General features: G+C 48.1%; 2 protein-coding genes across 6 annotated transcripts in view; one reads left to right on the forward strand and one right to left on the reverse strand.

Moving 5' to 3' along the window:
* Positions 1–9,262, reverse strand: part of SYNCRIP (synaptotagmin binding cytoplasmic RNA interacting protein) — a 39,801-nt gene extending 30,539 nt beyond the window's left edge. The window contains exons 1-6 of one of the 5 annotated variants that reach the window (XM_055134751.1): positions 8,113–8,256; positions 6,511–6,670; positions 5,697–5,815; positions 5,488–5,595; positions 2,290–2,403; positions 2,017–2,193 (exon numbers count right to left, since the gene is read on the reverse strand). In XM_055134751.1, coding sequence (XP_054990726.1) covers positions 2,017–2,193; positions 2,290–2,403; positions 5,488–5,595; positions 5,697–5,815; positions 6,511–6,658 — 666 coding nt within the window. In that variant the 5' untranslated portion in view covers positions 6,659–6,670; positions 8,113–8,256. Of the gene's footprint in view, positions 1–2,016; positions 2,194–2,289; positions 2,404–5,487; positions 5,596–5,696; positions 5,816–6,510; positions 6,671–8,112; positions 8,258–9,153 lie in introns of those variants that run through there. The other 4 variants (XM_004605643.3, XM_055134750.1, XM_004605641.2 and 1 more) reach the window with 4 other exon arrangements.
* LOC129404357 (basic proline-rich protein-like) lies at positions 6,657–8,846 on the forward strand. Its single transcript, XM_055136710.1, has 2 exons — positions 6,657–6,872; positions 6,924–8,846. Exons 1-2 carry the CDS (start codon positions 6,657–6,659, stop codon positions 8,844–8,846), a joined length of 2,139 nt encoding a protein of 712 aa, XP_054992685.1.
* Positions 9,263–13,315: the final 4,053 nt, after the last annotated feature.

Below are 13,315 nucleotides of genomic sequence, written 5' to 3' on the forward strand. Positions count from 1 at the left end.
TGAGCACCAAAAATTGACCTCCACCAGAAATTAACTAAACAAACAAAAAATACTGAGTTTGGTCTCCAGAGATTATAAAGTAGTTGAGGTGCTTGCCTTGCACAAACCAATCCCAGCACAAAACATGGATCTCCTGAACACTTCCAGGAGTATTTCTGAGCAGAGAGCCAGGAATAAACTCAGAGCACTGCAGGGTATTGCTCCCAAAACAATTTATAACAAGGTTACCATATAGTGAACCATGCCCTTAAAAGAGGAAGCATTCTTGGGAGGGGAAAATGCCATCATACCTGAGCTCTTGAAATGTTTTAGAACATGCCTATAATGGACTGGAGATAGTACAGCAGGGAGGGCACTTGCTGTGAACACTGCCCACCTGGTTAAATCTCTTGCATCCCATAAAGTAACCCAATCACTGTCATGAGTACTTCCTGAGTGCAGAGCCAGAAGTAACCCCTGAACATCAGCATGTGTGATCCAAAAAACCCAAAATGGGGAAGAAAAAAGATGTCTATGCCCGCATGGCAGAGCCTGGCAAGCTACCCGTGGCATATTTGATATGCCAAAAACAGTAACAAGTCTCACGATGGAAACGTTACTGTGCCCACTCGACCAAATCAATGAGCAACGGAATGAGTGACAGTGATAGTCTTCCAAGTAAAACTTATCTGCTATATACAATCACACCCATCAATGAACAAATTAAAGCAAGAAGAATATTCTTGGGGGCCAAACAACAGTACAATGGGTAGGACATTTGCCTTGCATGTGGCCAAGCTGGGTTCAATCTCTGGCACCCCATAGGATCCCCTGAGTACCACCAGGAGTAATTCCAGAATGCAGAGCCAGGAGTAACCCAAGAATTGCCAGGTGTGACCCAAAAAGACAAAAAAATGTCTAAATATTCAAAAGTATATTTGGTCAAAGCTATAGTACAATGGGTAGGGCGCTTGCCTTGTATTCAGCAAGCCCAGGTTCTATCCTCAATACTCCTTATGAAGGTCTTCTGAACCCCACCATCAGAGATGCCTGAGGGCAGAGCCGTGAGTAAGCTCCAAGCACTGCTGGGTGTGGGCCCCTTTCTCCCTCCCCAAAAACCCAAAATATTCTTGCTTTCTGTTTATCCTTTAAGTTTGCCTTTAATGCAACTAATACTGGTCAGGTAAGAAAAAACAAAATATAGGAATCAGACTTTCTGTTTACTTAGAATTCACTATAAAGTATATAAGCCAAATAAGGCAAATTTTAACAAGTCATAATGAACCATTTACAGAAGTCCTTCCTCCCCACAGAAACCTTTTGGTACACTTTATTCCCCTTTTATGGCTTTTTGGGTCACACCTGGTGATGCTTAGGGGTTACTCCTGGCTCTGCACTCAGGAATTACTCCTAGCAGTTCTCAAGGGATCATTTGGAATGCCAGGGATCAAACCCAGGTCGTCTGCATCCAAGACCCGCTCCTGCCCCTTGGTACATCCCTTAAACTGAAAATAACCTTAAGTGTCTTCAACAAAAAAATTTACAAATCACAAGAATCACAAAACTTAATAAAACCTGCTTGAAATTTTAAATGAATTTTGGAAGATAATAGTCTTCCTTCTTATATCTAACATGTTACTTTTAAATCAAATATTGCCACTCATCACAAAACTTCATTAGCAAGTAATTTACCAATACAACTTTATGAAACATTGTTGAAATATTTTTTAAAGGGATGGCCCAGCTGTGGCCAGAAACAGTAACATTGAAAAGTTCTATAATAAATCCTTTTTTAAATTTAACATTCCAATGTTTTAATGCAGATACAATGAGCAGATGTTTCAATGAACAACTAAATATCTGCTACCTTATACATACTATGTATTCAAAGCTATCAACAAGGTATGCAAAATTATTGCAGAGACTGTGAGGCAGTGTCTAATCAGCACTTCAAATAACATGGTAGATTCTTTGTTAGATACAAGAAAAACCCCTCCTTTAAAGATAAATGTGAAGACTGAAGGTAAAAGAACTTACCAACTTAACAGCCTCCTGAGCTGCTTCTTTTGTACAAAAAGTGACGAACGCATAACCTCTATTGAGACCAGTGAGTGGATCCATCATTAGACGAAGATCCCATATAGGTCCAGCTTTCTCAAATAGTGGAACAAGTTCATCCTCAAATAGATCTCTTGGGATCTTTCCCACAAATATCTGCAAATTAAATATCAAGTAAAACCATGGAGTTTCTTTAGGATACCAGTTAACTGTGCATTTATTACAAAAGGTTCAAGTTTTTAGTTTCTTTACCTCAGTGCCAACAGAAGGCTGCTGACCTGAATAAACGGAATCTGGAGGCGGTCCCCCATACTTCCTCTGTCCAGTAGTGACATCAAGTGTGTAGCCTGTTCTTTCCAAGAGTGCCTTGAAGAGTTCAAATGCCATTAATACAATTAATTCATAAGACCTCACACATCAGTTAGCTATTAAAAATTATTCTTGATGCTAGACCAATAATAGTACAGGAGTAGGGCACTTGCCTTGCACTCTACAAACCTGGGCATCCCATACAGCTCCCCTAGCTAACCAGGAGTCATCCCAGAGAGCAGAGCTAGAAATCCTCAGCACTACTGGGTGTTGTCCAAAAACCAAACAAACAAAAAAAAACATCTTATTAAAATCTTTCCATTCACCTTAGAATTTCTGGTGTCTCTACTTCTCCTTTAATGTCAATTTATAATTGCCCTGATTTATAATCCAAATTTCAGAATACTATTCAAATTTTCCAGTTAATCACTGAGTAATACTTTGTAAACGACAAAAGAATGAAAATTGTTCAACATTTCAAGGTAGGATATATCTATTCCACTAATAGCTCCTAAAAGCACCTAATTCAGCTAACTTTAATTCTCTCCTTAATTCTCCTCTTAAAAAGGAAATGGGTAAGATACTGTTATTGTTTCCCAAGTCTAAATTTCTTACCCAATGAATTAATTCCCTATAGCCCAACTGCTACACCCCTTCCAACACTTGTACCTACTGGAGGTTTTTCACCAGTTCTCATTCTCTCTTTCTCTCATTCTCTCATTCTCTCATTCTCTCTCTCTCTCTCTCTCTCTCTCTCTCTCTCTCTCTCTCTCTCTCTCTCATCCTCCCTCCCTCCCTGAAGTTCAGGAACCTACTACAGTGGGAAGAAAAGAGTACTTGGTTTGCCATCCAAGCACGTTTCACTGGACCCACATTAAAAACTGAATTGGGGTCAAAGCAACAATACAGCAGGTAGGTATCTGCCTTACATGTAGCCAACACAGACTCAAAGGAGTATCCCATATGGTCCCCCAAGCATGCCAGAAATGGTATTTGAGCAGAGTCAAGAATAAACACTGAACACCACCAGGCATGGCCCAAAAACAAAAGCAAAAAAACAAACTATAAATTTTAAGAAGTCTTTAGCTACTACTCCTAATGTTTTAAGTGTGCAACACTGGTTTAGTAACAAAAATACAAACTCAAATGTAGGTCCAAAGAGCTAGCTGAAGAAGGAGCTGAAGTGCATGCTTTGCATACTGAAGCCTCAGTTTGGTCCCTGGCACCAGAGTTCCACAGAGCACCCTGGGAGGGAGGGCCAAGACCAAGCAGGGAGGAGTCCTACCTAGCAGCACTGGATACGGTCCAAAAGCAAAACAAAAAACCTCAAACCTATTATTACATGTATACTAAACCATTAAATGGACCATGCAGCTTTTTTCCCATATGTAATCCAGTGCTAGATACTTTCACCTTAATATTAATATGACCTAAATAACTCCACCTTTTATGTCAATCCCTAAGATAGAGAAAATATTCTTATCCTACAGATATATTTCTGTCTCTTTTTGCCACAATCTAGTCACAATAAAGCTTGAGAGCTTCTCCCAAAGATAAAAGTCACAAAACTTTAGAATCAGCTTCTTACAAAATTTTAATAATTTTAACCATAAACTTTCAGATTTTAGTTAATTCGGGCAACAAATGTAAATTACAACTAATATCATTACAACAACTGCCTCCCCATCCAGCTTCTGCTTTTTCCTATACTATTTAACCATTACCCAACACCTTTCCCCCGTTGTTTAAAGAGTACGGACACTAATATTAAGAGCACCAAGCTGGGGCTGGAGTGATAGCACAGCGAGTAGGGTGTTTGCCTTGCACGTGGCCGACCCGGGTTCGATTCCCAGCATCCCATATGGTCCCCTGAGCAAGGCCAGGGGTAATTCCTGCATGCAAAGCCAGGAGTGACCCCTGAGCATCGCTGGGTGTGACCCAAAAAGAAAGAGAAAAAAAAAAAAGAGAGCGCACCAAGCTAAAGTATTTTACCATCTGTTTTTCTACGCACTAAAAATTCATAACACAAAAATCAAAAATGAGTTGAGAACCAGGAAAATGGTTCAAAGGTCTGAAACACATACCAAGCAAGTAGGAAGCCAAAATTCAACCCCAAGTACCACATGGTCCCAGAGGATTCAGCCCAGTGTAATCCCACCCCAGCAAAGTCTGATGCTATTCAATATATGACCTTTAAAAAACAGAATTTTTAAAAAGTTTCATTCCCAGACTGTCTCCTCATATGCACCTCTGCTCTACTCAATTTTATTTTAAAAAGCTTTTAAAGATGAACAAATTGAGCAAGTTGTTGAACTTTTAAAGGCCTGAAAAATCTTAAAAACCACCTGCTAAATGCATACTCTCCACATGAATGAAGCAGACTGATCAAGAGTCCCTTTTTGGGGCTGGAGTGATAGCACAGCGGGTAGGGCATTTGCCTTGCACGCGGCCGACCCAGGTTCGATTCCCAGCATCCCATATGGTCCCCTGAGCACCGCCAGGGATAATTCCTGAGTGCAGAGCCAGGAGTAACCCCTGTGCAGAGCCAGGTGTGACCCAAAAAGCAAAAAAAAAAAAAAAAAGAGTCCCTTTTTGATTCCAGTCTTAACCTGAATTTAACCTAAACTTTTATCTAAAAGTATTTATCAAAAATACTTTTAACAATATCATAGATTCACTCAAACATCAGTAGCTAGGTAATAAGAAAAACAGCAAGCTATTTTAAAAATAATCAAAAGTCAGAAAGTTTTCAAAAACGTGATTAAAGATTACTTAAAATTACCTCCGTAATTTTTAACTATCAATATCTAAAACAATCAAAATAGGGGCAGGATCCCAGAGAGATAGCACAGTGGAACAGTGGGTACAGTTCTTGCCTTGCATGCAGCCCACCCAAGTTCAATCTCCCTATCCCCTATGCTTCCCCCCAACAACACTTCCAGGAGTGATTCCTGAGAGCAGTGCCAGTAGCATTTACTGGATGTATTTCAAACACCAAAAGCACAGTAATAACAAAATAACCAAACCCCCCAACCACTTCCCACCCAAGGAACATTTACCAAAACTAGATCATTAAAGAAAGAATTTTTTTTTTTAATTTCTAACTGCAGAAGAAGAGTTTTCGAAAAGAAAAAGACCTACCTTAATTTTTGCCTCATCTGGTCCTTTGCTAGAATCTGCTACTTTGGTCCCCTGTTTTTCTCTCTGCCTGTAAGTCTTCATGACTCCACATAAAAAGGCACTTTTGTTCTGCAAAAAAATTTCCAATAGTATTTAATAATCATCATATGTCAAATTTCAACTTAAAACCTTGTTATTCTTTTTTATACTGACATTGGCTTTACAGTTACCTGAACATGAGAGAGATCACTGTCTTTAAACTGTTGAAGTACTGCCAGTGCGCCGTCCTCATTGAATTCTTTTAAAGCTTCTATAGCTCTTTCATCTAAATCACTATGTGCAACCAGCCCTGGAGAAGAGAAAACTTAAATTAGTTGTCACATTTTAATGTTTTTGCAAAGTTCTGCTTTGAAACACCACGTTGTGACAATTCATGTGCCACTAAAAATTCTTCCATTCACCTGTATCACTATATAATGGAAAACACACATTAGCCATTCTGAACTGCATTCTGAAGCTAAAAAAAAGCCTCTTAACCACACTTAAATAAGGAATCAACTTCTTTTCTACTTGTTCTGTATCTAAGTCAGATAATTCTGAATACTACATGTCTACAGTAAATCTACAGCTTACAAATTCTAAAGTCAACCAACAAATACCAAGAATGACAACTAAACCTCTGCTTAATTTCAATACCACTAGAAAAAGCAACAGCCACACCAAGACAGACCACACCAAGTCTACAGTTACCGAGTGATTTAACAAGAATCCTATTATAAAAATACCCAAAAAGTCACATGGCCTGCTCCCAACGTTTAGCAGCTGTTGCTACCATCATTTACTTCTCCATCTGTCCAGCCAGCCTCCTGACCCTTCCTTCTTCCCTCCCTTAATACACCTTCTCCTCTAGTCCACACTAGCAAAAGGCAAAAACTTCAGTTCCCGCACTCTTATTGGAAACCACAAAAAGTTGCTATTTTAGCTCAAAGCCAGAAGTCCAATAGAAAAATTTCATAATGTGCTTTTGCAAGTGTTAGTTCTTACCTGCAACGTAAATTTCATCTAGTTTTTCAGCAACTTTCTGTGGTAAACCAGCATCAAGCAATGTCTGAAAATTTTCTGAATGGATAACTGCAGAAGTAGTATCCATGGGCTCTTCAGTACCATTTCCATTAACATGTTCTGTAGCCATGTTTCCAGAGATCTGTTCAAACGCAATAAGCAAAATTAAACTAGGGTCTGCAAAAAAAGGGCGGCGGACAAGGTGCGAGCCCCACTCTGGCCTTCTCCTCTACGGTAACCACATACAGCCGCAGCCAGCCTGCGCCTCCCTTCGAAGCTGCCTCACTTCACCAAAGTCACTAGGGCCTGACAAGCCAGCCCGGAGCGCCGGGCCGAGGGCGAAGGCGCCGCTTTCCCTGGGCACCAGCCCTGACTCACCTGCTCACACTCACTAGGCGGAACCACCGCACAAACGGGACCCGATCAACCACGCGGGCCGGCCCCGCGCACCGCCCGCACGGAGCCCGAGCAGGGTGCGCACCGCGAGCACGGCCACGCGGCTCCCCGCTTCTCCCCAAGGCCGAGCCTCCGAGTGCGCCTTTCCCGCTCCCACAAGCGGGCACCACCGCCGGCGAAGAACAAAAGCGCTCACGCGAGCCACCTTCCCACCGCCCGACTCCTCCACCCAGCACCCCCGCCGGCACCCCGGAGCCCGCCCCCGACGCCGCGCCCCGCCGCGGCAGCCTCGCCCGCCGCGGCCACCGGGAGCCCATTGCAAACACGTGCTCTGCCGCCTTCAAATGTCCTACAACTTCCTTCCAGCGCGCGACCCGCCGAGCGCCCGGCCGCAACGCCCGTCACCGGCTCCCCCGCACACCAGCCCGAAGCCGCGCGGGCTACAGCCCCCCTGCCAAGCAGCGGCGGCCGCGGCACCACCACAGAAGCCGCCGCGGCGCCCGGCCACCCGCTCTCCCCCACCCTCCCCCCCCAACCACCACCACCCCCAGCGCCGCCGTCTCCGCCGTGACACATGGCTGTCCCCGCCCCGGGCGCCGGCGACCCCCGGCCGCCCCGTCGGGCTCGGGCGAAGAGGTGCCAGCCCCCGCCCCGCGCCCGTCCGCGCGCCGACTGCGGCGCCGGGAGCCGCCGTTCCACACACACACCACACAGACACACACACCCACGGAACCCCCGAATCCCGAACCGGGGCTGAGCAAGCCCGGGAGCAGGGGGACCGGCAGGAGGGGGCCGCGAGGGCGTTCCGAGAATTGCCCAACGCCCGCCGGACGGCCAGCGCCACCCGGGTCCCCGGCGCGCGGCCGCGGGACGGGGGGCCCCCCGCGCCTCTCCGCCCACTCCCGCGCCGCGGCCACGGCCACGACAGCACCAACTCCGCCGCCGCCGCCCCGGAGCGGCGCAGACAAAGCCCGAACAGCGACAGCACATGGAGGACAGGAGGAAGTGGCGGCGCGGGCCGCGGCCTACTCCCAGCCAGCCCCAGTCAACGTGCTGCTCACCCCCCTCGGAATCCATTTTCCAGAAAAGCCGGTTTCTCCCCCGCGCCACCCTCCCCCCCGCCACCCCCCGCGCACGCCACAATGTCAAGGCGCTCCCCTCCCAGACCCGGGTCCCCACGGCCGTTACCTCCCCGTCGGGCTGCGGCAGAGGAATCCTGTCCGAGGAGATGGGGCTGCGGGGAACGCGTGCTCGCGGCTCCCTGTGTCCGGCGCGAGTGGAGCTGTTGTAAAATGGCGGCCGAAGCTCACGCCGCTGGCAGCAAACCCGATCCAGTTCCACTCGCCTCCGAGCGCGCTCCCGGTGCGCGCGCGCCCCCGCGTGACCCCCCTTCTCTCCCCTCCCTCGCGCGTCCGCTCCTCTCACTCACTCCCTCAAGCCCCGGCCCTCCTCCGGCTCCTCCTTCTCCTCCTACACCACCTCCACCGCCACCGCCACCAGCCTCCCCGGCCGCTTCTGGCGCTCTCGGCCTGGCCTCTTCCCCGTCCCCTTGCTCCTCGGCCACCGCCGCTCCCGCTGCAGTCCGCGGCCGCTCCCGCACGAGTGGTCCGCCTCTCCCCCGCCTGCCCCGCACGCCCGCTCGCTCTCCCCTTCGCTCGCTTCGTGGCTCGCTCCCTGGCGCTCCCTCCCCTCGCTCGCTCGCTCGCTCTCAGCCCCGTCCCCCCAGTCCCTGCCGAGTCGGCTTCTCTCTTTCTCTCTCCCGCGCTGACGTGACGACGTCGCCGACGCCGCGGGACGCGCGCCCGCGGGCTCCGCCCCCTTGCGCCGCCGACGCCGCCCAGGCCCCGCCCCCCGGCCAACCGCGAGACCCCGCCCTTCCGCTGGGGCGGCGGCGGCGGCGGCGGCGGCGGGGCCGAGAGTGAATGAGAGACCCGCCCCTTCCCCTCCCGACACTCCCCCAGGCGCTCGGCTCAGGCGGGGCGGGGTGGGGCGGGGCGGGGCGGGCCCGGCCGGCTCGGCGTGTCCCACTCGTTCTCCTTTGTCAGGAGACGGGCATCTCCCCACACCCCGCCCCGCCCCACCCCCACCGCAGCCCCACGAGCACGCCGCCGCCGCCACCACCCAGCTGCCTCGCTCCGCTCCGCACCCCACGCCCCCGCCCCGTCCCGGCTCCTCGCGGGGGGCACGGGGCCCCCCGGCCACGCGAGCGCCACTCCCCTGGACACCCACCGGCTCCGTGAGCGCCGGGCTCCGCGGCTGCGAAGCCCTCGCAGGCGGTGTCCACGCCGCCGCCGCCGCCGCCCCGCGCTCTCGGCGCTCGGGAAGCTGCAGGCGCACGTGTCCCCCGGGGCGGGGCGAGGCAGACAATAGGGCGGCGGGGGAGGGGCCGGCGCAGAGACCCGCGGACCTTTGGTCCACCTGGCCCACGCCGCTCAGCTGCGGGAGCGGATCTGGCGAGTCCGGGTCCCTCGCCGCTTGCACAGTGGGATCTCCTGGGGGACACCCCCCTCCCCCGCGCCCGGGTGGCGGCGTCGCTTTCCCGGGAGCGGTAGGCGCCGGGGCCCAGAAAGCCCGGCAGCTGCTCCCTAAGGGGTACCGGACTGGCCACTCGCCGGGGACCTGCAACACCGGGAAGCGAAAGCTCCCTGTCCCTGGGAGTTGTGCAGTTCCACCGCCCCCGCCCCCGCCCCACTCCGGCCCTGGCCTTTTGAGCAGTTGGAGCAACTTGAAGCAGCCCTGAGCCTGCGTTGGTGAGGACCACGCTCAGGAAATTTTTATCTGGGTCTCCTGTTTTTGTGAAATCTTGGCAAGGAAACCTTAGGTGAAACGGCATTTTCTTTAAGATCGTTTTTATTAATTAGGTAGGTGAAAGACCAGACAAAGGCACTGGAGCTTCAGACGCGAGCCGGGAGACTAATTTTATCCATTGCTGCTGTCATGAGCAAGTGGACCGCCCTGTGGGTTAGCGAAGCTTATTTTGAAAGAGTTCGCTGGCTCGCGAAATGAGTTCCATGCGGCGACACAGACCCGATGGTGCAGTGATGGAGGGAAAGTTAGGTGGGCACTCTCCACCTCTCCACAGTGCTTAAGCACAGCATGTCAGGTGTATTTGTCCTAGGTACCTTTGTCAAAATAAATTCTTGGCTGAAGTGCTGTCTAGACACCTATCAGACATATGCTTGCCTATGGTATTCAGCTAGTTCGCCACAGGAATTTCCATAATTTTGGCTTTCTAAAAGAGGGTAATATATGTTTTAAAGGTAAAGCAACCAAAATGTTTACTCCTGTAGATTAAAGAATGAAAATAATACCTTCGAACACTTTTTGCTCTAATTCTTTTTTCTTGGCGTGGAGGGAGAGGAGTGTAGGGGGTAAGAGAGTGTGGTGGCGGTTGTCTTTGGGCTCAGGTCTTACTTTTAGCTCCAAACTCAGCATCATTCCTGGAGGAGCCCTGGCTACCATATGCGTTGACCATAGCTCCAGCCCCTCTAATTCCTTTTTCTGGCCAAACCACTTTGGAGTTTCTTAAACTGTGAGTGAAGACTCAGTATGGTATTACTTGACTTTTTAAAAATGTATTTTAAAAAAATCTTATTTTAAGGGAAGTAAGCGGGGAGGCACTTACCTTGCACGCAGATGACCGGGATTTGATCCTCAACAAACCATATGGTCCCAAGCTGAGCCGGGAGTTAGCCCTGAGTACAGTCAGCTGTGTCCCCAAAACAAAATGAATATAAAAAATAAGCAAATTAGAGGCATGTGTGTATGAAATGTTATGACCAAAGCAATATAGAAAGGAGAGCAAGACAGTTTAGTGTATCAGGAAAGGGGTGGGGGGTGTTAAGGAGAAGAATCAAATATGAATAAAAACTTTTTTAGATTTTTTTTCTTTTGGAGGGGCAGAGAGGTCTTGTCACACCTGGCAGTCCTCCTGGGCTATTTTCTAAGTTATCTTGGAGGGGAATCATGTCTTGCCAGGGTGGAACTCAGGTGTCTTAAGTTTGGGGTAAGATAGAAACAGGAACATGATCTTTGGAAGAGCAGTTTTAGTAGTACCACGAAGGTGGAGACAGACTTGACTAGGCAATGTGAGGGAAGAGAGGTTGTCTGTTTGACTGCTGCTCAAGACCTTTGAGAGAGACTGGCAGTAGCTCAGTGGGAGAGCATATTCCTGTCACATGTGAGGCCCTGGGTCTTATCCCCGACATCTAAAATAATAATAGCACTGCACTGTCGTCATGTTATTCATCGATTTGCTCAAGCGGGCACCAGTAACGTCTCCATTGTGAGACTTGTTACTGTTTTTGGCATATCAAATACACCATGGGTAGCTTGCCAGGCTCTGCCATGCGGGCGGGATACTCTCGGTAGCTTGCTGGGCTCTCCGAGAGGGATGGAGGAATCAAACTTGGGTCAGCGGCATGCAAGGCAAATGCCCTAACCACTGTGCTATCGCTCCAGTCCCAATAATAATAATAATAATAATAATAATAATTTTTCCCACTTCACCATTCCTTAATAATTTCAAAATATTTTACCTCATTATTGGAAGGAAATGTTGCAGTATTGCCTCAGGATATTCCATGGTAGCCACAGGTGAAAATCATGTAAATGGTGGGTTGGGGTGGGGTTGTAGGTCACAGTACAAGACTAGAGGAACAACAGGTAGGACTGAGCCACAGGAAGAAAACACAGTCCAAAAAAAGTTGGAAAACCCTGATTTAAACCGTGGTTTAAAACACCTGTCTTGCATGTCTGGTTATGAGATCAGATTTCTAATGTAACCACATGTACCCTCAGCAATCCTGGCAACTCTGTCTGCCATCGTAGATCCACAAGCCATTTCAGGCTGCACCTTTGTGAACATCACAAGGGGAGCACTGCAACTAGAAAGATCTATGAGTGCTATTTGTGGACTATAGAATCACATCACATGAGGCTGACACCCAAGAACAGTAGATACAGGGGCCAGGAGAATTGCCCCATAGCTGGAAGCCTGCTTCATGAGCGAAGGGGAGAAGGCAGATGGAATAGAGAAGGGATCACTAAGAAAATAATGGCTGGAGGAATCAGTCGGGATGGGAGATATGTGCCAAAGGTAGATAATGGCCCAAACATAATGACCTCTCAGTGTCTATGCTGCAAGCTATAATGCCCAAAAGTAGAGAGAGAGTATGGGGAATATTGTCTGCCATGGAGGCTGGGGTGGGTGGGAAAGGGGGAGTATGGGGCTGGAGCGATAGCACAGCAGGTAGGGCGTTTGCCTTGCACATAGCCGACCCGGGTTCGAATCTTAGCATCTCATATTGTCCCCCGAACACCACCAGGAGTGAGTGAAGAGCCAGGAGTAAACCCTGTGCATCACCGGGTGTGACCCAAAAAGCAAAAAAAAAAAAAATGGGGGTATATCAGGGATATTGGAGGTGAGGAATGTGCACTGGTGGAGGGATGGGTGTTTGATCATTGTGTGATTGTAACCCAAACATGAAAGCTTGTAACAATCTCACAGTGATTCAACAAAATTAAAAATATTTTTAAAAAATATATATCTGGGGCTAGAGTGATAGCATAATTCTTTTTCTTTTAGGGTTTTTTGGCCACACTTGGTAGCACTCGGTGGCTATACCTGGTTCTGTGCAAAAAAGTAACCAGGGAGCAACATAGGGTGCTGGGGATCAAACCCAGATTAGCAGCAGGCAAGGCAAGCACTTGAACCTCTATACTATATCCCTCCAAATTAAAATTTTTTAAAAAGACCATTGATATCTACCCCTCAACTACCCCTCAAACACAAAATCATCTTTGCTAAGTATACAAATAGATAGGGAATCAACCCAAATGTCCAACAATGAATGTGCTAACAGAATACTATATAGCCATAAGGTAAGATGAAATAATGCATATACTAAAACATGAATGGAACAAAGGACCTTGTGTCAATGAAATAAGTCAGAGGGAGAAGACAAATAGGGGATGATCTCACTCATCTATGGAATATAGAAAGACAGTACAAGAGAATAGATAGTGTTTGATATTGAATAGACAGAAAATGAGGGAACAAGTATTTAGGGATGGACAAAGGGTTTGAACAATGATAAACATTTGGCCTTAGAATACAAACCAATTACCAAATGGTGGGGAAAAAAGGGAAGAAAACCAAACTAGAGGTGATGTAGGAATAATGGTAGTGGCTATGTTGCACTTTGGTAGTAGTTGATAATTTGTAGTTGGTGATAATTTTGTATACTGATAATAATTTTGTATACTGGTAATAATTTTGTAAACTGATACTATAAACTTATAACTACCTAAACTATAATTAACTAAAAAGGTTTTGTTCTTGTTTGGGGGTCACACTTGGTGATGCTCAGGGTTTATTCCTGGCTCTGCA

This window comes from Sorex araneus, chromosome 4, assembly GCF_027595985.1.
Source record: "Sorex araneus isolate mSorAra2 chromosome 4, mSorAra2.pri, whole genome shotgun sequence".
NCBI classification, from domain to species: domain Eukaryota; kingdom Metazoa; phylum Chordata; class Mammalia; order Eulipotyphla; family Soricidae; genus Sorex; species Sorex araneus.